The following is a 26,274-nucleotide window of genomic DNA, read 5'->3' as shown; positions in this document are numbered from 1 at the left end:
CTGAGGCTGGAGGATCTCGAATACAAAGCCAGCCTCAACAAAAGAAAGGCGTTAAGTAACTCAGTGAGACCCTGTCTCTAAATAAAATACAAAATAGGACTGGGGATGTGGCTCAGTGGTTGAGTGTCCCTAAATTCAATCCCTGGTACCCACCCCCCCAAAAAAGTGCAGACACCTTCAAAACAGCTCTGATTTATCCTAGTTACCTTTTAGGATTTTACCATTATTTTTTGTAAATCCCTCCTTCATAATAAAAGGCTCTGCCTGTTTGCCTCCTGCCTCAAGGTAATCCTGAGGTCCAGGCATTAGCGGACTACTCCCTCCAGAAGCCACAGAACTTGCCTCTCAGTGCCAGCCGTAAGCCTGCCATGGGGGCCTGATCCCCTCACAGTCCAGACTGCACTGTGGCCTCCTTCCTTATTCCCTTGGGGCAGAGTGGACCCTGTGTGGGCAGTCCAGGCACAGCAGTCCAATGAAGACATCTGCGGGCCACCTGCCACTCCGGCCTGTGCTGACTGGCGCCACCACTGGCCCTACTCCTTACAAACCCTGAGGGGCAGGTGACGCATGTCCCATCCTGGGGCCAGGGGTGTGCCTGTCTCTTCAAGTCCCGCAGTGGAGTGCAGGGAGAAGGTGGGACACCAGGCTCCATCTGATAGCAGCCCAAATGCGCTCACTGGGAAGGGGCACCTCAGGATCTAGGAGGGCGCGAGGTGGGTGGGACCTGGCCCTGACATGCTAATGAGTACCCCTTCTTCCTCATGGGACCCAGCTCACCCCAGAAGCCTGCCCCCAGAAGCAAGAGTGACCTGGAATAGAAGATAAGCTAGGGCTGGCCAGGCAGAGAATAGGAGCGGAGTGCCAGGAGGAGACACGGCACAGGAAAGGGCACCAGGGAACTGGGAAGAGGGATGACAGACACTTCAACATGCTAAGTCCACAGAGAGCCTAGGGAGGAGGCCGCAGGCAGTGGAGGAATACAGACTCTCCATGCAAAACTGAGGAGTTTTAATTTTATCCTGCAAATGGAGAATCACTGAGGAATTTCAAGCTGAGGAATAGTGTGGTCCTACCTACACTTTAGGAATGAGGCATGTAGCACAAACACGTTAGGTCAGCTAGGAGCAGAGGGCGAGCCAGGAAAAGTGGAAAGCAACCCAGGGTGGCCCCAGGGTGGTCAGCCAGCAGGGATCAGAGCAGGCCCCCAAGCTGATAGATGCTGACTCACCTGGGCCTGTGACCCAGCTCAGTGGGGTACACCAAGCCAGGTGTTCTGGGCAGGTGGTCACGCCACCCTGCGAGGCCCACCCAAGGATGAGAAGGGGTGCCTAGCAGAGGAAACAGCCTGCTGGACCCCAGCCTGAGCACAGGAGAGACAATGGCACTGGATGTGAGTGTGGTGAGTGGGAGCTCTGGCGTGGCCTGGGTCACCAAGAAGTGAGGGGAAGGGCAGATCCAGGCCTTGGGGTGCAGCTATCTAATGAGCAGGCAGAGAAAGGGAGTTCAAGAGCAGGACAAAGGAAGGACAGCTGAAAAGTTGAAAAAGACCACCAGAAGGGAAGCTAAAGAAGGAGTTTCAGAAAGGAAAGAGCCATAAAGGGTGCCACATGTCACAGGGAGATGGTGTGAAAGGAAGAGCAGGGGCCATGCTAGGCGGTCTGGCTGTCCCCATGTGAAGGATGAGGGGTGGCAGAGCAGGGCAGGCCCAGGACCCAGCAAGGCAGGTGCCACCATCCTGGTGAGCAGCCAGGGTGGCCCTGGCCAACACCCCCCACCCCAAGGGCATAAAATGGCCAAAATATATGGTCCCAGGAGAACCCTGTCCACAAATACCCAGCACAAGACCAATCGTGCTCTGCAGACCTCAGCCCCGAAGAAGCCCTACAAATGCCTTCAACTCAACTCCCAGTACATCAAGGACAACGGGCACACACAGAAGGCAGAGAAGGCTGGCCAGCTGGAAGAGCCTGAGATTCTGGAACCACCATCTACCGACCACGAAATAACTACTTCTTTGCCCTCTGCACCTAGACAGGAAGACACAGCAGGGGATCATCTGTAGCAGAAGGCAAAGATGGAAAAATAAGAACATATCACTGTAATTTTAATAGTTAAAAACTCTTAAAATAGTGCCTGGTACAGGATAATTACATATGTGTTTTTTAAATCCTATTTGAAGGGCTGGGGTTGTGACTCAGTGGTAAGTGCTTGCCTCACATGTGTGAAATAAAATAAAATCCTATTTTAAAGAAAAAAGTTTAAAATAAAGACATTTCAGACAAACAAAAACAACATTCCCCACCAGCTCCACCTCTATACAGGCAACTGATGGACGTTCAAACAAATTCTGCCTCGATTTATAACAATGCTGTGCAGTGCTTAGTTGCTAACCACATGGGGGCTACTCAGTACCTGTTTAAAGTAAATAAAATGAGATTCCATTCCTCAGTTACACTGGTAACAGTCCAAGTGACAGTAACATATTAGTCAGCAAGGGACATGCCCCCTCATCACAGAAGTCTTACTGAACAGTCTGTTTAAAACCATTTGACTGAAATTAATGAATCCGACCCACTAGGTGAAGTGTGCAGGCCCAACAGCGGCAGCACATGTGTTCTCATCAGGACAATGTGGACATGTGCAGGACTTTAGCCATCCAGAGACATAAGTCAAATCTTCACACATCTACAAAACTGAAATTATATACAATGTATTCTTAAACCACAAGGTAATTAAGCTTGACTTTAAAAAACTTTAAAAAAAATCTCTCCCATTTTTATACATAAGAACACTCCTAAGTAACCATGGCACACTGTGGCCACAGAAACCCTGAATGTGTTCAGTCAGGAGCCAGGCACCCTGAAGGATGGGGAATTGCATGTTCTGCCTGTCCTACCACACACAGAAATAAAAGTTCTAAAGCCACAGGGACAAAAGACATCCTTTTCTTTTTCTGATCTTATTGGGAATTTTCCCCAAGTGTCCTCATTAGCCAGGTGTGATGGTCACACCTATAATCCCAGCTACTCAGGAGGCTGAGGCAGGAGGGATATCAGTTCAACTTGGCTAGATCCTGTCTCAAAATAAAAAATAGTGCCCTCACTTAGCATGTCTGTAGTAGGTTTCTGTAATATAAGTTTTTTTAAGATAAATATATTTCCTTGCCTGTGTTCTATACATACGTGTAAAACTTTATCAATTTTTGTGACTATTTTTAAGAATCATATCTAAATTAGAAAATGTGTTTAACTGAGTCAAAATACAGCATGACAAAAATGCAGGATGTAGCTGAAGCCATAATCAGGAAATGTACAACTTTAAAACAATCACATCAAGAAAGAAAGGCAGGGAAAGCATCCGAGCACCCACCTCACAAATAAGAATGAGCAGAACAAGCCGGAAGGAAATGGCAGCAAGGAGCAGAGACTGCCAAGTAATAGGAGCCGCAAGAAGAGAACCCACAGAGCCACGGACTAGTTTGGGGAAAAACTAAAAGAATTCACAAACCATGGTAGCCCAACGGAGAGAAAGAAAGAAAAAATGCAAATAAATCAAGGGGGGGTCCGAGTCAAATGAACACTGAAAACATGTGCAAGTAGCCTCTCCCAATGGGGGAGGGAGGTCGAGGACAAGTCAAAAGCAAAAAGGCAAAGGACAAGGGAAGTGAGGACCTCAGCACAAGCTGCCAGCAGAACCAGTGGGACAAGGGGCCGAGGACACAACCTGGCTGAGCCATCCCAACTGCCTGAGAAACAGGCACCCAGGACAAGAGCCAGGAGAAAGCAGGTCCTGAGAAGGCTGTCCCGCCAAAGGTCCAGCACCAACCAGTCAGCACCCAGTCCCACAAGCAGCTCTGAGAATGCAAGGGCTATGCCTCCACCTTCCCATTGGGCCTGAGCAGACTTGTGTAACTCCTGGGGCCTGAACAGGTCAGAGAGGTGCTGTCTGGCGGATCACAAAGGGCAGCAGAGCCTCTGCCAGCTCGTCTCGGCACTGCCGTGGGAGGCCAGCACAGGTGGCCAGGAGGGCCAGGCTCAGGGAGAGGTCCCGCATTGGGTGGACCCAGCGGCTCCAGCTAGGCAGAGGCTGAAGTCAGAGAAGGCATCCCAAGGATGGGGGCGGTGAGGGACTGAGGCCACAGAAACCTCAGCACTATAAGGAGCCTAGTCTAAGCCACTCTGGCTCACAGCAATCCAGCCACAGAACTGGTTGTTTCCCTTCTACCAGGGAGACATGTGGGTTGCTGGATGGCAGGAAGCACAGGGGCCTGGGATCTGGGCTCAGGCTCTGTCTCCGGCTCGGGCTCGGGCTCGGGCTCCCAGGTCCACCCACATACAGGGAAAGTCATGGGTGACACCTTCCAGAAAACAGAGTTAGAAGAAAGCCTCTCAGTGAGGAGGGCAGAGACCGGGAACCTTCCTCCAGGCTTATTCCTCTGAGGCAAGGGGCACTTGCCATCTGGGGAAGGTCATATAAGAGATCCCAGGGGAATAATGACAGTGTTCCCAGTGCCCCAGAGGAAGGAACACCTGGGTCCTCATCTGACTACAGGAGCCATCTCTTGGGAAACAGGTTCAGGGCATACCTCATATGAGCAGAGGGGCAGAGCAAGCACCTGAGCTGCCCCCAAGACAAGGGGGAGACAAGATTCAAAAAGTGGAAGAAAAACATTAAAACACTTAGGACCTAAACAGTGATCTCTTATCTCTTAGATTTTAAAATTGGAATGGTACAATGGAAAATTTTAATACAGAGCTTGGAAGATAAAATTCAGGAGTTCTCCCAGAAAACAAACTAAAAATTCCAATTTTAAAAGAAAAATGTTATAGGTTTGATCCAGGAAGTATGCCATTCGGCCAAGAATTATAGAAAAACAAACAAACAAACAACAACCAAAAACAAATAGAGCAAGACCAGTACTAGGACCAGACACGATGGCACATGCCTGTGATCCCAATGACTGAGAGGCTGCGGCAGAAGGACTGCAAGTTTGAGGCCAGCCTGGGCAACTTAGGGAGACCCTATCTAAAAACACAACAGGGTGGGGAGGCTGGGCTGTAGCTCAGTGGGAGAGCACCCCTGGGTTCAATACTCAGTACCACACGCACAAAACCAGTCAGAAACATCACTGAACTGAACTCCTCCGCTGAAAGGCCCCAACCAGATAAGAGGCAGGCACAAGCTCCCCATGGGATCCTAGAACATCCTCCTCCAAAAGGAGTGAGGGAGGCAGAGTCCAATTAGGAGCCAGACTTCACCCTATGAAATTTGAATGTTTACAAAGTCTAAAACCAAAGCCACCAAGGAAGTCTAAACAAGGAGGGGATGAAGCTGCAAGGGAGCCAGGAAGAGCTGAGTGAGCAGGGCAGGAGGCGGGCAGGACGGCTTTTCTTATTTCAGACACACTTTAAAATCACATCACCTACCCTCTGCTAAAAACAAACGATTCAGTGTAAGCCAGTCGAGGTGGCACACGCCTGTCATCCCAGCCACTCAGGAGGCAGAGGCAGGCATGTTGGGCCCTGTCTCAAAATAAGATAAAAACAGGGCCAGGGATGTGGCTCAGTGGTAACTTCTGGGTTCAATAAATAAGAAACTGGAGACAGTCTAGTTGCTCTAGGGGTCCCACACTCAGCACTCCCACCTCCCATATACATGCAGGGAACTTCCAAAGAGCCTTCCTGACGCATCTCTTAAGCAAAATAAGGACCCGAGAATCACCACACACTTGAAAAAAGCTTCTAACCGTGCAATTCAGAATTACAAGCCAAAACAAAAACAGAGGATGGGGAAATAGACTATGCTAATGCAGCACAGAGAAGAAAGCACACAGAATCTAGTAATGTCTTCAGCAAGATAAGACAATATGTGCCCCAATAAAAACCAGAGACTTTATTTTCAGAAAGGAATAAAAAGAGTGAGAAGGACAGAGGGAGGGAAGGAGGCTGGGAGGGAGGGAGAGAGGCTGGGAGGCAGGGCAGGAAGGGAGAGAGGCTAGGAGGCTGGGAGGCAGGGAGGGAGAGAGGGAGGGAGGCTGGGAGGCAGAAAGGGAGATAGAGAGGGAGGGAGGGAGGCTGGGAGAGAGGGAGGGAGGCAGGCTGGGAGGCAGGCAGGGAGGGAAGGAGGCAGGGAGGCTGGGAGGCAGAAAGGGAGATAGAGAGGGAGGGAGGGAGGCTGGGAGGCAGGCAGGGAGGGAAGGAGGCAGGGAGGCTGGGAGGCAGAAAGGGAGATAGAGAGGGAGGGAGGGAGGCTGGGAGAAAGGGAGGGAGGCAGGCTGGGAGGCAGGCAGGGAGGGAAGGAGGCAGGGAGGCTGGGAGGGAGGGCAGGAAGGGAGGCAGGGAGCGAGAAAAGGAGAAAGGGAGGGGGGGGGGACAGGCTGGGAGGCAGGCAGGCCCAGAAAATGATTCACTGATTCTTAAGTTAAAAAAAAATAGGACCCACAAATGAAAAATGCAGTAAGAGTTGGAAGATACAGCTGAATATTATCCAGAAAACAGAACAGAAAGATGAAAATTAGGAAAGTAAAATTTTAAAAGTGAAGGATAAATCCACAAAGACTAACATCTAGTCAAGGAATACAGAAAGGAAAACACAAACTATATCTGAGATTCATATCCAGAATATATAAGAACTCCAAAACTCAATAGCAAAAAACCCACATATAATCCAATTTAAAAATGGGCAACAGACCTAAACAGACATTTCTCAAAAGAAGACATTAAAAAAAAAAAAAAAAAGCTCAATGTCACTAGCCATCAGGGAATGCAAACCAAACCACAATGCCTCCTCACTCCAGTAAGAATGCTAATATAAAAAGACAAGAGGTAACTAGAGTCAGCAAGGATGCAGAGAAGGGAATCCCTGCCTGCTGCCAGTAGGGATGTACATTAGTGCAGCCATTCTGGAAGACAGTGTGGAAGCGCCTCCAAAAATTAGAAATAGAACTACCATACGATCCAGCAATGTCACTCATGGATGCACATCCAAGGGAAGAGAAGCCAGCATATCCAAGAGACGTCTGCATCTGGGATGCCAAGAAACGGGAACAACCTGTGTGTCCTGACAGAGGAACAGCTGAAGAGAATACGATGCACACTCATGAAGCAGTGTTGCTCAGTCACGGCAAGGGATGACTCCTGTCACGTGCAACAGCATGGGTGGAACTGGAGGTGGCACAGAAAGATAAAGGCTGCCTGAGCCCTCTCATAGGTGAAATCTAAAAAGCTGATTTCAGAGGAGCTGAGTAGACCAGGGGCTGGGAGAGCAGCTGCAGGGAGGACAGAGAAGCTGAACAATAGGCACTAAGTTACATTACATGGGAACAAGGAGTTCTGGAGCCTACTGCATGGTCAGGTGACTCCAGGGGACAACAAGTACTGTGTATTTAAAAAAAACAGAGGGAAGGATTCTGAGTGTTTTCATCATAAAGAAATGATCAATGTTTGATAAGCTAGATATGCTTAACCTGATTTAAACCTTACATGTGTATATGTGAATGGAAATGTCACATGGAACACTATATATAGCTGTACAATTTTTGTTATATGTATCAGTTTTAAAAAACTAGAAAGGAAAGAATGAGCTGTATGTGCCGCTTAGTGGTAGAGCACTTGCCTAATGTGCAAGGCCCAGAACTGCATCCCCAGCACTGCAAGACGAAGCAACAAGAAAGATAGGGAAAAACAAATATGTACAGAAACGACAAAATACTTCAAGAAAACTTCCAGGAATGAAAAAACATGCATGTCACTGTAACAGCCCTTCAGGTGCCCAGCTCAATGGACAAGAATAGACGGGGTCCATTTCAGAGGCCAAGGACCTCAGCCAGGAGGCCAGGGAGTCAGCAATCACAGGGCAATGGAGAAACACCTTCTGACTTCCTGGAGACCCTGACTCACCTAGAATGCCAGACAAGCCAAGTCTCACCAGTGAGGGTGGGATAAAGCCATCTCGGACACAGACCCCAACACTCACCTCCCTTACCCTTCCCCAGACAGTGAGGGGTAAACCAAGAAAAAAGCATGACAGCCAAACTGCAGTGGCTGCCTCTCAAGGAAGGCCAGGAAGAGCCTGAGGTGACGGCCACCGGCCAGAGGACCCAGAGGCAGCCAGGCAGGCCAGACAGAAGGCGGTCAGAGGCCCCAAGGGAAGAAGGAAGAGCAGGACAGTGGCTCAGATGAAGCTCCACTTGAAAGAAAAAAAAAAAAGGAGCCCAAGAAGCAGCCTGGGCAACCATTTCCACAGGCCCAACATCACGGTCACCACCAGTGAGACCAGCAGAAGCCCATGGCTGTTGGGAAGGAGGAGGCTACTCTCTATGTGTACAGCTGAAAGCAGCACTGAGAAGAGTGAAAGTCAAGAGGCCACATTAAACCTTGAAAAAAAAAAAAGATCTGTCCATAAACACAGCTAGGTGGCTAGGCACACAACTCAGTTAGCAGAGTGCTGGCCTCGCATGCACAAGGCCCTGAGAGACAGAGAGAGAAAGAACACACAGCTGGGTACAGTGGTACATGCCTGTAGCTCCAGCTACTCAGGAGGCTGAGGCACAACACCTCGGACCCAAGAGTTTAAAAACAGCCTAGGCAGCATAAGGAGACCCTGTCTGGAAAAGAGACAAGACCAAAGGAAGGGCTGGGGATGTGGCAAGTGGTAGCGCGCTTGCCTGGCATGCGTGCGGCCCGGGTTCGATCCTCAGCACCACATACAAACAAAGATGTTGTGTCCGCCAAAAACTAAAAAATAAATATTAAAAAACTCTCTCTCTCTCTCTTAAAAAAAAAAAAACAAAAAACTGGAGTGCAGGAGAAGCATGTTGTCCCTCTCCTCTCAGAGTGTCCCCTTTCCCTTCAATAAACTCGTTCTTAAAAAAAAAAAAAAAAAAAAAAAAAAAAAAAAAAAAAAGACCAAAGGAAAGCCAGAGTGGTAAGCAGTCAGCCACCAGGAAGCTGGGGTGTGTGAGGCTGGGGATGGCTGTATTTCTGTAATAGCCATGCAGAGCTGCAGATCCTGTGTACCTGAATGGCTTCAGGGAGATGTTTGTGCTTTGCAGCACTCCAAGCCTAGTCTGGCCATCACTCTAGCGCATAAAAGTACTCACTGAAGACATTTCTAATCTTCCCAACGCAGGAATGGAGAACAACTCTGGCAAGGAATTGCGAAGCCAAAGAGCCGGCAACAGCCCATCCTGAATGTAGAAGGCATCCCCCTCCTCCCAGATGCCAAACCACACGTTTTAACCAAGAATTTCAGAACCTCCAGGAGTCAGGATCTCCCAAGGCAACCACAGTGATCCTGAAGACAGGGCACACCTGGGCAGGCAAACACAGGCACACAACTACACCATAAGTCCACTGGACAGCACTGATACTGCATGTACCTCACCTTAGAAGGCATCACTGGGACGTCCATTCCCCCCTACACACACCTTCTGTTACTCTAAATTCCAGCAATGAGCCCTGAGCACCAGGAATGGCTGGGATTCACGTGACATGATACCAGGAAGGTAGCTCTGCTTGGATGAACTGAGGAGCTGAGCAAAGTAATGGGACTGAGTGGAATTTCTCAGACGTCTTACAGTTGTTTTGAAAATACATATTCCTAGAACGGTGACTGAAGTTCTCAGTGTTTATTTTTCTCATTAGATCCTCCTTAAAACCTGGAGACCTCGGGGTGGCGCCTGGTCAGTGCTGCAGGAGCCCGAATCACCCAGCTGTGCGAAGGCTTTACCTCTGCGCTGGGTACCAACACCCCCCAGGACTCCCTCGCACACCGAAGGCTCTGCACCCGGCAGCGGCAGGGCCAGGGCCTATGCGGCGGCCAAAGCGAGCCGCCGCCTGCGCACGGCGGCAGGCACAGGGCAGCACTGTCACGCGTGGGCAGTACCAGAGAGCAACCAGGCGTAGACCGCGCATCCTCGCACCCAAGCGCACGGCATTCCTTAGAGACCTGGCGGAGAGGTCGGAGAATTTGTTTGGAAAGCACGGGCCTCTTTATGACCAGGCATAGTCCGGGGCTCCTAACCTCTCGGGGCACCTTTGGGAGCGTGATGAAAGCGCCTCCCGTCGCGAGAGACAGCAAGAAACAGACGGAGTCAGGGGTTCGCCGAGGGAGCTGCCGCCGACGAGGAGACCTCGTCCCCCTGTGCTTAGAGGCCACACGGCTAGGTTGACCCAGAGCCACCTAATTAAGGAAATGCAGGGCGGGAGAGCGGAGGCGGAGCCAAAGCCCTTCAAACTCCGTGGGGGTAGGCAGGTTCACCGCACGTCACCGAAAACAAAACAAAACAGGAAGCTCTCGCCCCAAACGCTGCAATAAACATACTAGGCAGCTCGACGCCGAGCGTCCCACCCCGGCGCGGCCCCTCGCGCGCCCCTCGGCCCGGTACCTGGCTGCGCCGCGTCCTGCTCGTCCCCGGCCTCCGCGCCCGGCTCCCCAGCAGGCCGCTCGGGCTCCTCACGCGCCGAGGCCTCCGCTGGCTCCGAGACCTCCGAGGCCTCCTCGGGGTCCGCAAGCGCGCACCGGGGCGCGGGGCCCGACGCTGCCGACGAGGCCGAGTCGTCCGAGGCGCAGTCCGGGCCCCAGGCGTCCCAGAGCCAGGGCGCGTGCGCCTGCTCCAGCAGCCGGCGGCCCAGGCGGTAGCGCAGCAGCTCCCGGTAGCACGGCGCGTACTCGTCCCAGCGCGGCTCCCGGTAGCGCTTCATGTACTCGCTCTTCAACCCGCTGCCCGGTGACATGGTGCTGCGATCCACCGCCGGCCCGCTCCGCGCCGCTGCTTGAGGGGCCCACACAACAGAAGCCGCCCCGGCCGGGCCGGCCCGCCGCGCGTTTCAAACCCGGAGCCCCGCCCGGACGGGGCGGGGGCGGGGCGGGGGCGGTGTTGCCGCCCTCGGGGTCGCGGGGGCTGGGCGGAGTCGGGGCGGGGGCTCCGGGAGGCGTCACCGCCCTCCGGGTCGCGGGGGGATGGGCGGAGTCGGGGCGGGGTGGGGGTGGCCCTACTGGTCCAGGAGCGGGGGCGGGGCCACTCGGGCTTCCCAGAGGGGACCCGGCAGCCCGTCACCGGGGGCGGCTCCGCAAGCGGAAAGCGGAGGCCGGGGTTGAGCCGGAGCGAGAGCGGGCCGAGCACCCTCCGGGCGCAGGTGTGGGCGGCCAGCGGCCTTACCTCTTGCCGCCGTGGCGCGCGTGGCGCAGCAGCTAAAGCGCGGCTGTAGTCCCTCGCTTCCTGACAAGATGTCGCCGACGGCGGGCAATCGGCGGCCCAGCGGCTGCTACGCCAAGGCGCCGCCCCAGCCAAGAGCAGACGCCTCCCCGCGCGCCTACCCGGCCCCCGCCAGCGCCGTGGGCGCCGCCCGCCAGCCCAGGCCCACCTGCCCGCACTCTGCGTCCCAGCGCTGCCCTGGAGGCCCAGACCCAGAGTTAGTCCGCCGCGGGGAGCGGTCAGCCCGGGCCAAACTACCGCCGCCACGCTCAACGGCCCATTTACATGCCCGTCACCTTGCTTCCTCCTGGTTCACATTATCTGTTGCTCTGACTTTCAGCCTTTCTTTCAATACAAGCCTTTTCTTATCTTTAACACACCAGTATTCATTAATTGATTAAAAGCCGCGTAGTGCCAGGCACAATGGCACACTTTGTAATCTCATTGACTGGGGAGACTGAGGCAGGAAGATCAAAAGTTCCAGGTCAACCTGAGCAACTTAGACAACAACACCAACCCGCTCAGGAATGCATTTGCACCCAGAAGCCCGTTGCCTGTGGTTACAGTGTGCAGAAATGTTGCCCTGCAGAACTTAGAGTTTCCAAAGGCCCTCTCCTCTTTCCTGCTTTTATAGAAAGAGGCCCGGATACAGACAGTAGCGCAGAAAGCCTTGAAAGGAAAGACCTTCTGGGAAATTGCAACATAATTAACAAGCAAAAGCAGGCCTGTCTGTGGATGAGCGACCCAGATCCAGCTCCAGCACTGGGATTTCCTGGCTTCACTGCCTTTTCCTTGTGTCTGTGCCCTCCCATCCCTCATCTCAGATTGAAGACCCTGAGAGGGCACTGGCCCCAATAATATGGTTTGACTGTCCCTCCTGAGAACCTGAAGTTCTACGTTCAGTGCAGCTTCCAGAAGGAACCCACCAACTGCTGCTCTGCAGTCCCCACCAAAGCTCACCTCTCCTCTTAGTAATGTCACCTTCTGCCCCTTGACACATCTCTGGGACATTCTAATTCATTCCCCTTATGCTTAGACAACCAAAAGAACCTTAGTAGATATTTAATAGCGAGGAAGAAATGGTGACATGCAGTTACACAGTTGACCTTTCGCTGTATAACTGCAAAACTTAGTGGTTAGAGCAACTATGACTTAAGACTTGTTGGGATTCTGGGGTGAGCTGGGCAGTCCCACCACTAGTGCTGGAAAGGCTCAGTTGGCCACTGCATGGCAGGTGGAGCAGACAACCTAGGCTGCCTGGGTCATGTACAGACAGCTGGAGCAGCCTCAGAAGATCCGGGACATCTGCTGCCCCGTCCTAAGATGCTAGCTAAAACTCAAGCTGTGAATGCCAACTCAGGCTGCAGAGAGGCCCCGTGCTAAGCCAGCTAGCAGCCATGTTCAGTCTGCAACACAGTCATACCCACACCTAGTGTGATACCAGTTTTTTTCTAAATATTGTTTTAGCTATAGATAGACACAATATTATCTTTATTTTATTTATTTATTTTTATGTGGTGCTGAGGATTGAACCCAGTTCCTCATTTGTGCAAGGCAAGTGCTCTACTATTGGGCTACAACCCCAGCCCCATGATACCAGTTTTTTAATAACTCAGAAATGGAATTAGAAATAATCTTATTTTTTAAAATTTGTCCCTATTTTCCATAATTAAATGTTTTGTTTTTGTTCTTTTAAAGGTGTTATTACATCAAGACTTTCCATTAGAAGTGACAAACAATTTATACCAGGGAGGTCACCTACTGGCTCAGGTAGTTAGATATAGGGTTTCAATAACATTAGGACTTGGCTTCCTTCTGTCTTTGAACTCTGCTTTCCTGCTAAGGGCTTCCCTCTTAGTCTAGAAATGGATTTCCTCCCACAGATGGAGAAAGAGCCACTTGCAGCCCCAAATGATGTTTGTTGTCTCAACTAGGGACCATCAGCAAGAGAACTTCCACTTACAGAGGAAAGTTACCCAGTCCATGCTCAGGTGGTAGCAGGTACCTGAGTGGAAAGGTCAGCTATGCCCAGGCCATGTGCCCATCCCTGCAGATGGTGCTAAGGTGGAAGGCGAGAACTGACAGTCCAACGAGACCCATATGGAACAGAGAAGACAGCATGCAAATGACAAATATCCATCAACATATTTGTCTTTGTGTTTAAATAACAAGAATGAGAAAGATGGGATTTGATAGTTCTTGGGGGTAGGGCTCCTGGGATATAGTTGACCTTAAGAGGGACACAACTACTAAGAAATCTAGCTGGGTACAGTGGCACACACCTGTAATCCCAGCGGCTCAGGAGGCTGAGGCAGGAGGATGGAGAGTTCAAAGCCAGCCTTAGCAATAGAGAGGCACTAAGCAACACAGTGAGACTCTGTCTCTAAATAAAACATGAAATAGGAATGGGGATATGGTTCAGTGGTCAAGTGCCCTTGATTTCAATCCCTGGTACCCCTCAAAAGAGAGAGAGGGAAGGAAGGGGGCAGGGGAGAGAAAGAAGGAAGCAAAGAAAGAAATTTGCTGTGATCTGAGAGTTATCTATGAAATTGTGTCCTCTATGAGGGATGTGAAGTGCTCTAGAACCCACTCATGCAGTGCTGCACAAGCACCAGTGTGGAAGAAGTTCAGTCTGTTCTATGCATGAGATTAGGACCCATGAGCAGAGATGACCAGCTGTAAGTAGGGCAGATGTCACTGGCTGGGAACTGGGGTGAGCAAGAGAAAACTGACCTCAGGGGCTCACAGAAGACATGGAGTCAGTGGGAAATGGACAGACACCCACCAAAGATTCAAAGCAGGTCCCAGCAGAACAGGTGAGAGAAGATCTGCTCCCTCAAGCATGGGGGAGGGATATTGTTTTAGTCAGCTTTCTCACTGCTGGGACTGAAAGATCTGACCAGAACAATCGTAGAGGAGGAAGAGTTTATGTAGGGGCTTAGGGCTTCAGAGGTCTCAGTCCATGGACAGCAGGTTCTATTCCTCAGGGCTCAAGGTGAGGCTGAACATAATGATGAAAGAGTGTGGTGGAGGGAATCAGCTCACATGATGATCAGGAAACAGGGAAACTCCACACTCCAGATAGAAAATATATAACTCAAAGGCACACCCCCAGGGTCCCACCTCCTCCAGCCACATCCTACCCACCTTCAGCTACCACTTTAGTTCATCCCATCAGGGGACTAATTCACTGATTGGGTTAAGGCTCTCATAATCTCTCATTTCTCCTTTAAACCTATTGCATTGCCTCACACATGAGCTTTAGGGGGACTCCTCACATCTAAACCATAATAGAGACTTCAATGAGAGCAGCCTGGGAGGCTACCCTGGGAAGGAAGTTCTGATGCTGGACTCTGCCACAGTCTGGCTGGGCACAAAATCACGAGCCACTCATACCTTGTAGATTCAAACAGCAACTCTTTATTCCCAAACTGTCACCGGCACTCTACACGCACATTCTGGGGAAAAATCCACACCTCCACCAGGCTCTGCATCCCAAATACCCTCTGAATCCTGTGAGAACTCAACGGGAACTCAAGGAGTGGGCACCTGGAGGCAGCAGGATAAGCCCTATTCCCAGCAGGATACACCTTAAACCTGGAGCCGCCCTAAACCCAGATCGCCCTAAACCCCGATCCACCCTAAACCCGGATCCTCCTGAACCCGGATCCACCCTGGTCCTTGAGCAAGGTCACCTTTCATGCAATGTCACTGCAAATGACCTGGGTCCAAGGCAAGCCCATTTCCACAATGGAGAGTCCTCCCTCTATAGGCTGACAAGGAAATTGCCATGCGTCATTCCTACTTGGCTATGGCTCTCAGCAGGACTCCCTAAGGAAAAGAAAAACAATTGATATTTGCTACACAGGCATATAGATTCAACATAAGAAAACCTGCTGGCCAGTCATGGGGGCGCACACCTGTAATCCCAGTGACTTGGAAGGTCGATGCAGGAAAATCACAAGTTGGAAGCCAGTCTCAGCAATTTAGTAAGACCTGGTCTCAAAAATAAAAAGGGCTGGGGATGTAGCCCAGTGGTAGAGTACCCCAGGTTCAATCCCCAGTTGTGAAAAAAAAAAAAGAAAAGAAAATGGGAAAACTGCTGGTGACTAGGCCTGACCACAGTGGGCCAGACATGAGCAGTGGGAGTCCACCCTCCATGCACCATCCTAGGCTCCCACCTCCAAGAGCCCTCTTCCCTATGCCTCCAGCACTGCCTCTCCTCCTGGGTATCACCCCATCCTGTCTGCAGGACTTGTCCTAAGTCAGTGAGGCCATAGTCCATGAGCTTCCTCCACTTCCATTTCTCGCCTTCTCAGAAAGCTCTTCTCCATGTGGCAAGCTCTGCTCCCACCTCTCCTGGTCCCTCCCACTCTGCTCCCTCCATCAGCCCTCCCAGAGTCCCTCCATGTTGCCAGAAGCTCAATCCTTGTCCCCAACACTGATCCAATAACAAGGACACAGTTTTGAGAAAAAGGAAAAAGGTTTATTGCTTTGCTAGCAAAGGAGAAACAGAGGGGACTCCTGTCCCAAAGGCTATGCTTCTGCCCATCAGCAGGAACAGGGGGCTTTTAAAGAGGTGATTCAGAGAAAATGAGATTACAGAGGAGAGATTAGGAAAAAGATCAGGGAAATGAAGATCAGGGAAATAAAGATCAGGGAGGAGGTCAAGGAAACAAAGATCAGGGAAGAGATTGAGGAGAAGTTGTTTGGGAAAAAGAAAAAAAACACATGTAAATTTCAAAGCCACAAGAGATATAGTCAAAGCATCAAGTGAACCCCTGTTACATCCAGAGACACCTCCCTGCTTCTCTCTGCATGTCTGTCCCTGTCTCTGTCTCTCCTTTCAGTCCCCCCAACACAGACATCCCCAGGAGCCCCTGTCTACTCCACCCTCTTCACAAACCCTCCCCCCATGTAGGTGCTAGAACACTTCCCCAGCCTCCCCTGCAGCCTGGGCGCAGTGCTGAGATCCAACCTCTGCTCTGCAGCAGCTCCTGGCCCTTGTCTGGATCCCGGTCAGCCAGGGCCAAGCTCCCTGTAAGAGGAGGACACCACAGCTGAGTCCCTACAGCAGCAGCTGCAGTACAAAGACCAAAGTACAAAGTGCTACGGCCTCAGAGCAAAGGTGCCCCCTGGAGCCAGAGCTTCCTCTCAGAGCTCCAAGCCTGCTGCTTCAGCCCTTCCAGAGGACCTGGGAGCCACTCGTCAGTCAGCTGGATTCAGCCAGATGGATCTCTGTGATGTGCCCATAAGTGCTTTCTCTCAGCACACTGGACTGTCCCAACCCCTTCCTCTGTGGTAGGCTTTCCAGCGCCCTGGAATTCCTGCACGTTCCCCTCTTTAAACTCTCTCACCTCTCTTCACTCACCATCCCTGCTTGGGACCAGGAATCTGCTCAATGTCCAGCCCCTTGCTGGTCTCCCCACCCTTCCAGCCCACTGGCCACGGGTTCTCCAGCTTAGCTCGTCAACCTCTCCTGCTCATGCATCAGAGCCACCTCTTTCTCCCCGCACCCCAGCCCTTCTGCTGTCCCAGTTTCTGCAGACAGCATCGTCATTCTCCCAGGTCCAACCAGGGAGTCAGCAGTCTCTGAGGCCTGCAATCACATGCTGGGACCACCACAACCCCTATCCCCTAGTTGGGGCTGACCAACACAGTTCTCAAGTGAGGGCACAATCACAAGCATGGAGCACCTTTGTGGGCCTGCAGAGAGAGAAGCCAGACCTGAACAGAGGGTCTGCATCCAGGCAGGCCTACCTGAGTGCTGAGCTCTCGGGGATTCCTGGTCCATATCTGCCAGGGAGCCACAGCTGATCCAGAAGGAGCTTGTCTGGGACTAGAGAAACCAAGAAGATGAATGTTGAAGACCTTCAACTGCAACACAAGCTGTTCAACTGACCCTTCTTTCCTGCCTGCAATGCATGAGGCTGGAAGTGCTCCAGCCAGGACCAGCCACACCTGCCCAGATGGTGAAGCTCTCAGGGAACACTGGATGCAGCCCTCTGTTGACAAACTGACTTTCCTTCTTACTGGTGGACACTGAAAACTATTTTCCTTCTGCTTCGGCTGCAGAATGTATAAGGCAGAGTGTGGCCTGTTTGTATGCACAACTCTGCTCTATCTTCTACTCTTACCTTTTCTTGCTTTGATTTCCTCTTCTAATGATTCTATTTTCTTGTATTATTTCTATTTTTGGAAGGTTTTAAATAATTTTTTAACTGCTTGAAAACTGTTAACTTTCCAGAATGAACATAAAAGATTGGCATTTGCAATTTTTAACTCAATGAAATTTGCAGAAGGGCTGGAGATGTGGCTCAAGTGGTAGTGCACTCACCTGGCATGCGCAAGACACTGGGTTCGATCCTCAGCACCACATAAAAATAAAATAAAGATATTGTGTCCACCTAAAACTAAAAAATAAATATTAAAAAAAATTGCAGGATTTTGTAATATGAAACTCACATTGGAGGCAAACACGTTACACATTTTAATTGGAAATCAATTCCAAAACAGATTTAAATTCTTCCTAAGTTGAGGAGGGATATGAGTAAAACTAAGGGGTATGAGTAAAACAAGGAATGAGTAAAACTAAGAATCAGTAGTTTGCGTTCCCATTCTTCAATACGGCCTGTGACTCCTGTAGGTGCTGGGACGAGGACAGGCCAAGGTTGGAAGGAGCCGCCTCTGAGCCTCATCCCCTGCTCACCTGCAGCTGGCGTCACTGCAACCCTGAGGGGTGTTGTCTACCCCAATGTGAATTTGGAATATTCAGCTTTGGAACCCCGTCATTGCACAGAACAGCTGGTGTGGGATCTCTTCCCAGTGAGCATGGCTGTAAGGATGAGGATGGACTGGCAGCACCAAGGTCCCCACCATCCCTGGCCTCAGGTGGCTGCCAGGTCTCAGGGGGCACTGGAGTCCATGCACAGTGGGTGGTGAGAGCTTGCAGTGTGCATAGCCATGCCAAGGGCAGGACATGGGCCACCCTGGCCTCAACCTCCAGGCTCACTGAAAGGTCCGTGGTTTTTCCAACTTTGAGAATTGCCAAAAGCTACAGACTCCACTCCAGAAATCAGGACCAAGCACTGCCTGCCTGCCTGCGTGCGCATCCCTGCTGCTCACAGGCCCCAGGTAATAGCCTTTCTCCTGTTCCTCAGACAGCACCTAACTACAGCCACTACAAAGTTTTCAGCAGAAGCTTGCCATTTCACACCTACCAGAAATGCAGTGGGTGGGGGCCAGCCCAGAGGGCCATCGAGGGCCAGATCAAGCACACAGGCCGCAACCTACTGCACCCTTCACTGGTGTCTAGACGTTTCTAGAAGCATTCAACCTCTAATTTATAGTGGTTTGTCTTGGGTTTTTTACTTTACACCAGTATGAATGCAATATGCATGTAGAAATAGTACTTTAAATTTTCAGTTTTCACCTTTTCCCAGACTGGCCATGTACAGTATGAAGCTCTTAGGGCACTGGAGAGCAGCCGCTCCTGGTCAGCTGCCAGCACAAGGCACAGTGGCCCTGGGCAGTGTGCCGACTGCTGAGCCTGGATGTTCAGGGTCAGGTGTGGGAGGCCAACCTTACAGGTGACTGAGTTACACTCCCCAACTTGGTGCTGAGGCGCTCAGTCACAGAAATGGGTGTGTCTTGCTACAGCCCCATGGGTGAAGCTATGCTCACCTGTTCCTTTGTAATATAACCCCTTGCCCTGTTTAGGATAGAATCTTCCATAGAAGTGCCTTGTGTGTGTCCCCTCCTCTTACTGTGCCCTTGGGTGTGGCCTACCCAGGTGTCAGTCAACCTGCTGGCAGTGGACATCATGAAGATAGACTCAGCCCCCTGAAACCTGACCCCTTGCCTCATTTGAATAGCTTCTCCTCAATAAAAGGGGTCAGCGCTTGATCTCGCTCTCTCTCTTCCTGGGGACCCTTAAGGTCAGAGGAGCCGTCACAGCAACCCCAAAGAAAAAGGTATTTGTGTTTCTTGTGTGGTTATTTCGTGCAGCCCAGTTAGCCCAGTTTGACTGGAGTGACCCCTGAGCCTTTTAGTTGTGAGAACAGAAACCCAGCAGTCAGGTATATCCAAGGCACTTCCAGCTGAAGATATCAGGGCGAAGCCCACATGCACCCAGGAGCATCTCCCCGACATTCTACCACAATCCTACAAACAGCTCTATATGCTTACTGGCCCCCTCAATCCTGAGTTAAGTAAATCTGTGGCATGATTATTATTAATTTTTTTTGGTGGTGGGGGAGGTTACCAGGGATTGAACTCAGTGGCACTTGACCACTGAGCCACATCCCCAGCCTATTTTGCATTTTATTTATATACAGGGTCAAACTGAGTTGCTTACCACCTTACTTTTGCTGAGGCTGGCTTTGAACTCATGATCCTCCTGTTTCAGACTCTTGAGCCCCTGGGATTACAGGTGCATGTCACTGTGCCCAGCTGTGGCATGTTTATTCCAATAAATGAAAATTCTAACCAAAAATTGGGACTTAAGTGAGTCAAACAAAAATATTAGTCAAAGACAGAAGTAATCTGCTCACAGTTGTTGAGGAGAGAAATGGGTACGAGGACCTGGTGCACTGCAGAGGATGTGGCCTGGGAATTAGAGAGGCACAAGGCTCTGAGCCTGAGAGTGGGCCTCTGAAGGGCACTGAGACAGTTGAGAATCAACCAGATGGCAGTGGTACACACCTATCATCCCAAGAAGTTGAGAGGCTGAGGCAGGAGGATCACAAGCTGGAGGCCAGCCTCAGTAATTTAACAAGACCCTGTCTCAAATTAAAAAATAAAAAGTTGGGGTTGGGGCTGGGGCTCAATGGTAGTGCACTTGTCTGGCCTGTGTGAGGCAATGGGTTCGACTCTCAGAATCGCATATAAATAAATAAAATAAAGGTCTATCAACAACTAAAAGAATAAAATAAAATAAAAAAGGAAGTATTTCCTCAATTGGTTGTAACCTTTAAAAATAAATAAATAAAAAATAAAATAAAACAAAATAAAAAGTTCCAAGGTTGTGACTCAGCAGTAGAATGCCCAGGGTTCTATCCCCCTAAACACACACACAGTCATGAACCAGCCTCTCCAGTGGAGACCTGGGGCTGCTCTCAGGGCCCAACAGTTGCCCATCCCACCCTCCTCCTTCAGCCAGCCTGCAGGCCAGGCTTGACTTTCCTTTTTTTTTTTGGTATCTATGGGGATTGAACTCAGGAGTGCTTAACCACTGAGCCACATCCCCAGCCCTTCTTATTTTTTATTTTGAGACATGATCTCACTAAGTTACTCAGGGCCTCGCTAAGTTGCTAAAGCCAGCTTTGAACTTGCGACTCTCCTGCCTTAGCCTCCGGAGAGGCTGGGATTAGAGGTGCAGCCAGCATACCTAACCGTTTCCTGTTTCCTTTTGGTCCTGGCAGTGGCCTGATTGGCTCCACAGCAAGGGAGACTCACCTGTGTTTGGGAACAGTCCAGGGGCACCTGGCCAGTTTGGAGTTCTGAGGGCAGGGGGTTTACTGGCATTGTTTCCTGGAACAGACCCAGGCCTGAGGCACAGCCCTCCTGCCTTCCTCCCACTCTCAAAGCAAAAAATGCCCATTAAAAGAGAGAGAGCTGGGGAGGAGGTGAGGTATGACTGGAGGCCCCATCAGCTGCTTCCTGGGATCCAGCTGCTTTTGTCTGGGGACTAGACGATGTGTCTGGGATTCCTGTGGTGATGTCAGGTTCAACTTCTCCACACCCACATAGTCCTTTTGCACTGGGTGTTTAGTCTCAGGTGCTCACCAGCCATGTCACCACCACCTGTTTAGAGAAAAGTCCATACAAATCCTTGGGCCTTTAATTGTTTATTTATTTTATTTCTTTTTTTTTTTTTTTTTTAGTTTTTTAATATTTATTTATTAGTTTTCGGCGGACACAACATTTTTGTTTGTATGTGGTGCTGAGGATCAAACCCGGGCCACACGCATGCCAGGAGAGAGCGCTACCGCTTGAGCCACATCCCCAGCCCATATTTATTTTAAATTGATTAATTTATTTTTATTTCATATTATTTTTGGTATGGGGGATTGACTCCAGGGGCATGCAACCACTGAGCCACGTCCCAAGCCCTTTGTATATTTCATTTAGAGACAGCTAAGTTGCTTAGCGCCTTGCTAAATTGCCGAGACTGGCCTTGAACTCCTGCCTTGGATTCAGGTGTGCACCACCATGCCCAGCACCATTTTTTAATTAGTTTTTTTTTTTCTTTTTCTTTTTTTTTTTTTTCTTTTGGTGCCAGGGGTTGAACTCAGGTGGGCCTTGCTTTTGCTGAGGCTGGCTTTTAACTCACAATCCTCCTGTCTCAGCCTCCAGAACTGCAGAGATCACAGGCGTGCACCAATGCACCCGGCTAATTAGTTTGTTTTTAATGTTGGAAATGAAGAATCACTTTCTCTGGATACAAGTCTCTTACCAGACATACAATTTGCAAACATTTCTCCCATCCTGAGGGCCCTCTTCTCACTTTCTCGATGGTCTCCTTTGCAGCACAGAAGTTTTAGTTCTGATGAAGTTCACTTGGTCTCTTCCTCCTTTTGTTGCTTGTGTTTATGGAGTCAGAGCCCTGCACCTACTCGATGGCCACGGCTCACTCTCAGTGGCTAGGTGGCTGTGTTAATGTTGTGACCCATCTCGATGACCGCATGCATGGGTGAAGGAGGACTCCAGCTCTGTGCGTTGGCAGGGAATGCCCAGCTTCCCCAGAACTATTTGATAAGAATGCTGTTCTTCCCCTCATTGAATCGTCCTCACATTTTTGTGTTAATTCACTGGACCATCCACCAAGGACCGAAGAGGATGGAAGCTGATCCAGTCAGCATGCTGTTCCAGGCCAGCACCAGAGTGAGGCAGGCAGGCACCCAGCAGGGCAAGCCATCTCTTCTGAGCACCTTGCAAACATCTCTGGTCACCCTCATAGCAATGCCCTATGGGTAAACCATTATTCCTTCCTGCAGGAGAAACAGGCACAGAGAGGTGATATGATCAGGGTGAGGTCATCTGGCTGGGGTCAAACCCCAGAGGGTTGGCTCCCAAACATGCAGAACATAGCTCCAGCCATTTCTCCAGTTCGTGGAGAAGAAAATGCTACTGTTTTTAGAGAGGGAACAGCAGCATCTGCATGGCAGGACTGGGTGGGCATCAGGGTCCACCTGGTGGGACTGGGTGGATGTCAGCATTCCTGTGGTAGGACTGGGTGGGTGCCCAGCTCTGCTGTCCTGCTCAGCTGCCAGGTCCCAGGTCAGCAGAGGGCCTCACAATTCAGGCTCTGTAGCTGGGTGTGGTGGTGCATGCTTATAATCCCAGCAGCTCAGGAGGCTAAGGCAGGAGGATCACAAGTTCAAAGCCAGTCACAGCAAATTAGCAATGTCCTGAGCAATTTAGCAAGACGCTGTTTCAAAATACAAAATAAAAAGGACTAGGGATGTGGCTTGTGGTTAAGCACCCTGGATTCAATCCCTGGTACCAAAGAAAGAAAAAGAAGAGGAGGAAGAAGTCTGGGGCTCAGTCTTGAACACAGCAGGTGTTGGAGGCTTCCTCAACCCCACTTAGGTCTAGCCGCCTCTCCTGGAGGGGTTTGAACACAGGGAGCCACAGGCTTGGGGGCCTGTGCACAGACTATGCCCTCATGAACACTCTGGGGCTGTGGGCCCCTCAAATGCAGCCTTTCCCGAAGATGCTCTCACTCAGAGAGGAAAAGCAACACGTGAGAGTCCACATGTAGGACACTGTGGTCATCCATACTCAGGAAAGGGAGACACTCCAAACAGTAAAGGCTGATGCTGGCCAGCTGCCTCATCAGAGTGCAGTACAGGTGACCTTCAATTCCGAAGGGGAGGTGGTGGGTGCCCAGCACCAGCGTCCACCTGACTACCGTGGGATTACAAGTTTGTAATATAGGCCCAAAGGAAATCACACCCCATCCCTTCAGGGTCTGTTGCCCTGTAGAAAGTGTCAAGAAGAAGTCGGCCAAAGGCCCTTTTCCACAAGAGACACCACTCGCGCCCTTGTACTGTGACAAATCACAACTAGTGGCTGACCACCAAGCTTACCAGCCCACACCTCTCAGGGTCAGACCTCTGAATTGGGTCTCGACTCAAGTGGCCACCAGTTTAGTCCCTTCTGGAGGCTCCAGGGAAGAAGCCAGTTCCTTAGAGGCCATCTGTTTGCCGGGCTCATGGCCCCTCCTGCCAAGACATCACTCTGACCTCTGCTCCCCTATTCCCCCTGGACTCTGAGCCTCCTCCTCCCTTACTAGGACCCCACCCTCCCTGAACTAATAATACACACATCCTCAGCCACACCCAGAGAGTCCCTTGGCACACAAGGTCACATTCCAGGACTAGCGGGGGACATCCCTGGGGGCCACTGTTCTGTCCTCCATACTTCCAAGCAGCCTTCCTCTTCCAAGCAGCGGGCAGAGCCTGACTTGCAGAGGACCGAGAGTGGTTCTCCTCTTCACAGGCCCAGGCCTCTTTTCAGGCCTGGGAAAGACCACCCCCCTGGGCGGGGCAGCGCCTCCAGGCTTGGCCCCGCCTCCAGGCTTGGCCCCGACTCTGAAGGCACTGGGGTGGGGGAGAGCCAGAGTGGCTTTGGCCTCGCTGCTTGCATGACAATGGCAGCCACCCCGTGATGAGCCCACACCACTGGAACAGTGTTCTCTTTTTATTCACAAGGAAGTGAAAGCTCAGGGGAGCAAATGGACACCCTGTTGCTGAAAGCTCAGTCCTTGTCCAGATGCCAATCCAGTAAGGAGAATGCGGTTTTGAGAAAAAGGGAAAGGAGGTTTACACAGGGGGCTCCTGTCCCAGAGGCTGTGCTTCTCTGCCCGTCAGCAAGAACAGGGGGCTGTTAAAGAGGTGGCTCAAAGGCGAGGCTCCAGGTGTTCTCTGTTGCAGCTGTAATTCACCTGTTAATTTGGGAGGTCTTCTGCTGCCACCCCCAGAGTCTGGATTACCCCCATTCCTGTGGTGTGTGTGTGCTCTGCCTGCATGGGGGGGAAGGTCATCCTGTGATTAGGGAGGGAGAGGTTAGGGAGGAGCAGGGGGAGAGGAGGAGAAAGAATCAGGTCCATTTTAAAACTCAGTGGCAGTGGCAAGGGCTAATTCAGAGCATGAGTGGACCCTGCTACAACCCCAAGGTCCTACATCTGGGGGCCCTCAAGCCTGCATAATTGTTAGACTTGGTCTGCTCTCCCCATCCACAGGACTGCTCACCTCCATCCTGCAGTCCTGTGGGTGCCAGCCAGAGGCACTGGGCCCTCAAATCTGGCAGGAGAGTTGTGGGCAGCGGATGCAGCCCACTCCAGCTTCTCCAGAATGCAGGAGCCCTTCGGGGCAGGAGCCATGCTCCCCTGACCTTGCTCAGTACACAGTAAGTGCCCCAAAATGGCCTGTTCCTCTGCCTTATTCACCTCTGTGAGCATATTGGCCCTGGGCACAGCCCACCCGGAAGGTCTTCAGCAGTTCCTAGGCCTCCTTTACTCTGGAGAGGCAAAGCCAGCCTCTCAAACCCTTGGTGCTCCCCACCCTCTAGGCTGCTGTCAAGCCAAGATTCCTTTGCCTTCCACCTGGAAGCTTCCGGGATCTGTGAGCCTGTGTGCACTGGATGTGTCCTGAGCTTAGACAAGGAGCGATCCCCATTGCCCTTTGTCCTGCAGGGAGGGGAGGTGGGGGAGCCAGTCTGCTCCCTGCCCAGCACTGAGCGGGCATGGTGGCTGGTGGTCAGGTAACTGCTGTCTGCCCAGATATGGGGCACAGCTTGGCTGAAACACTGAAGTGCAGTCCCAGTAGCTTTCAGATCAGGAGACCAGGAAGGCCACCTCCCCTGGGGCCCTGCTGCAGGGCACAGGGGAGGCTTCCCAGGGTTCTGGACCTGTGGGCCATGGGGCTCTTCCTGCTCAGGACAGGGAGTGGGCACTGGCAAACCCGCCAGGCACCAGTGGATTCAGAGCAAGGACATTGCACCAAGGCTTGGGAGGTGCTGGTGTGAGCCCTGCTGGGGGAGAAAGGGGAGAGACCAGAGAGGGCTCCCAGTGCCACAGGGTGCACAAACCTTCCTCTGGTGGCTCTGACTCTGGGGCTATGGGTGGTGCCTCCCCCCTGCTGGATGCTGTGTGTGAAGGGGGTTGGGTCCCCTTGCCTAGAGATGTGGTCACTTTTCATCACCCCCCCTGGTGTGGGGCAGGAGGTATTGACCCCCATAGCCCCACTACTCCAGGGCAGCCCCTCCCAATCTCCAGAACGAACATTCCTTGTTGAGTTGTGATGTGGCCCAGCTGTGACATGCCAGGTACAGGGGAGGTAAGTGGGCTCTGCCAGCCAGAGCTAGGCAAGTTCACAGGAAGAAGGACCCCCAGGGTGCAGGTCCCTGTGAGTCAGTGACAGCAGGACATTGCCCAGCTCATGAGGCATCTCCACATTTGGTCTGGAGGAAGCTGGGGCTGCAGGACCCCGACCAAGCCCAGGTCCAGGGACAGGGTCCCCTCATAGACAGTCGCCCCCACCCTCCCTGAACTAATAATACACACGAATCAGAAGGCAGGCTGCAGGCCCTGGCCATGCAAGGAGAGAAGAGCAGAGCCTGCCCTGGCCTGTCCCCGCTGGCCTTGCCCGAGAGCAGCAGGGCTGCTGGGCGCCAGCAGGGCCTATATTGAGAGGATGAGCGGGCTGGGGGGAATGGCAGGCATGTGCCCAGCTGTCCCCACCCGCCCTGCTCTGGCTGCCTGCAGAGAGGGATTTGCCGTAGCCTCTTCCTGCCCAGGCTCCCAGTCAGCCAAGGGCTGCAGAGAGACCCAGCCCTGTGCTCTTGCCCAGCCAGGACCACATGGGGACTGCCCTCGAGGAAGGACAGGGATGCTCACAGGGACCAATAGCATGAAGGGGAACCCATGCAGGTCATGGAGGACAGAAGAGTCAGAAGCCTGCTCAAGGAAGGGGCAGCCCCCTCATCAGGGGACTGGCTGAGGTATCTAGAGGTGATACCTGCATCTGTCCCTCCATCCCAGGAAGGAGCCTCCCAGGACACACCACTGGACA

The 26,274-nt window shown here is 51.7% G+C and overlaps 1 protein-coding gene across 4 annotated transcripts in view; it reads right to left on the bottom strand.

Moving 5' to 3' along the window:
* CCSAP (centriole, cilia and spindle associated protein) overlaps positions 1–24,854 on the bottom strand; it is a 34,559-nt gene extending 9,705 nt beyond the window's left edge. The window contains exons 1-4 of one of the 4 annotated variants that reach the window (XM_081296979.1): positions 24,454–24,854; positions 20,654–21,001; positions 17,535–17,610; positions 16,958–17,036 (exon numbers count right to left, since the gene is read on the bottom strand). In XM_081296979.1, coding sequence (XP_081153105.1) covers positions 16,958–16,991 — 34 coding nt within the window. In that variant the 5' untranslated portion in view covers positions 16,992–17,036; positions 17,535–17,610; positions 20,654–21,001; positions 24,454–24,854. Of the gene's footprint in view, positions 1–1,934; positions 2,028–10,387; positions 11,620–16,957; positions 17,037–17,534; positions 17,611–20,653; positions 21,002–23,623; positions 23,755–24,453 lie in introns of those variants that run through there. The other 3 variants (XM_081296978.1, XM_081296976.1, XM_081296977.1) reach the window with 3 other exon arrangements.
* Between the last annotated feature and the right edge of the window lie 1,420 nt (positions 24,855–26,274).

This window comes from Spermophilus citellus (assembly GCF_964194105.1).
Source record: "Spermophilus citellus genome assembly, chromosome: 6".
In the NCBI taxonomy this organism is placed as follows: Eukaryota; Metazoa; Chordata; class Mammalia; order Rodentia; family Sciuridae; genus Spermophilus; species Spermophilus citellus.
The sequence above is the reverse complement of the archived record's forward strand: the minus strand, read 5'-3'. Positions and strand labels throughout refer to the sequence as shown.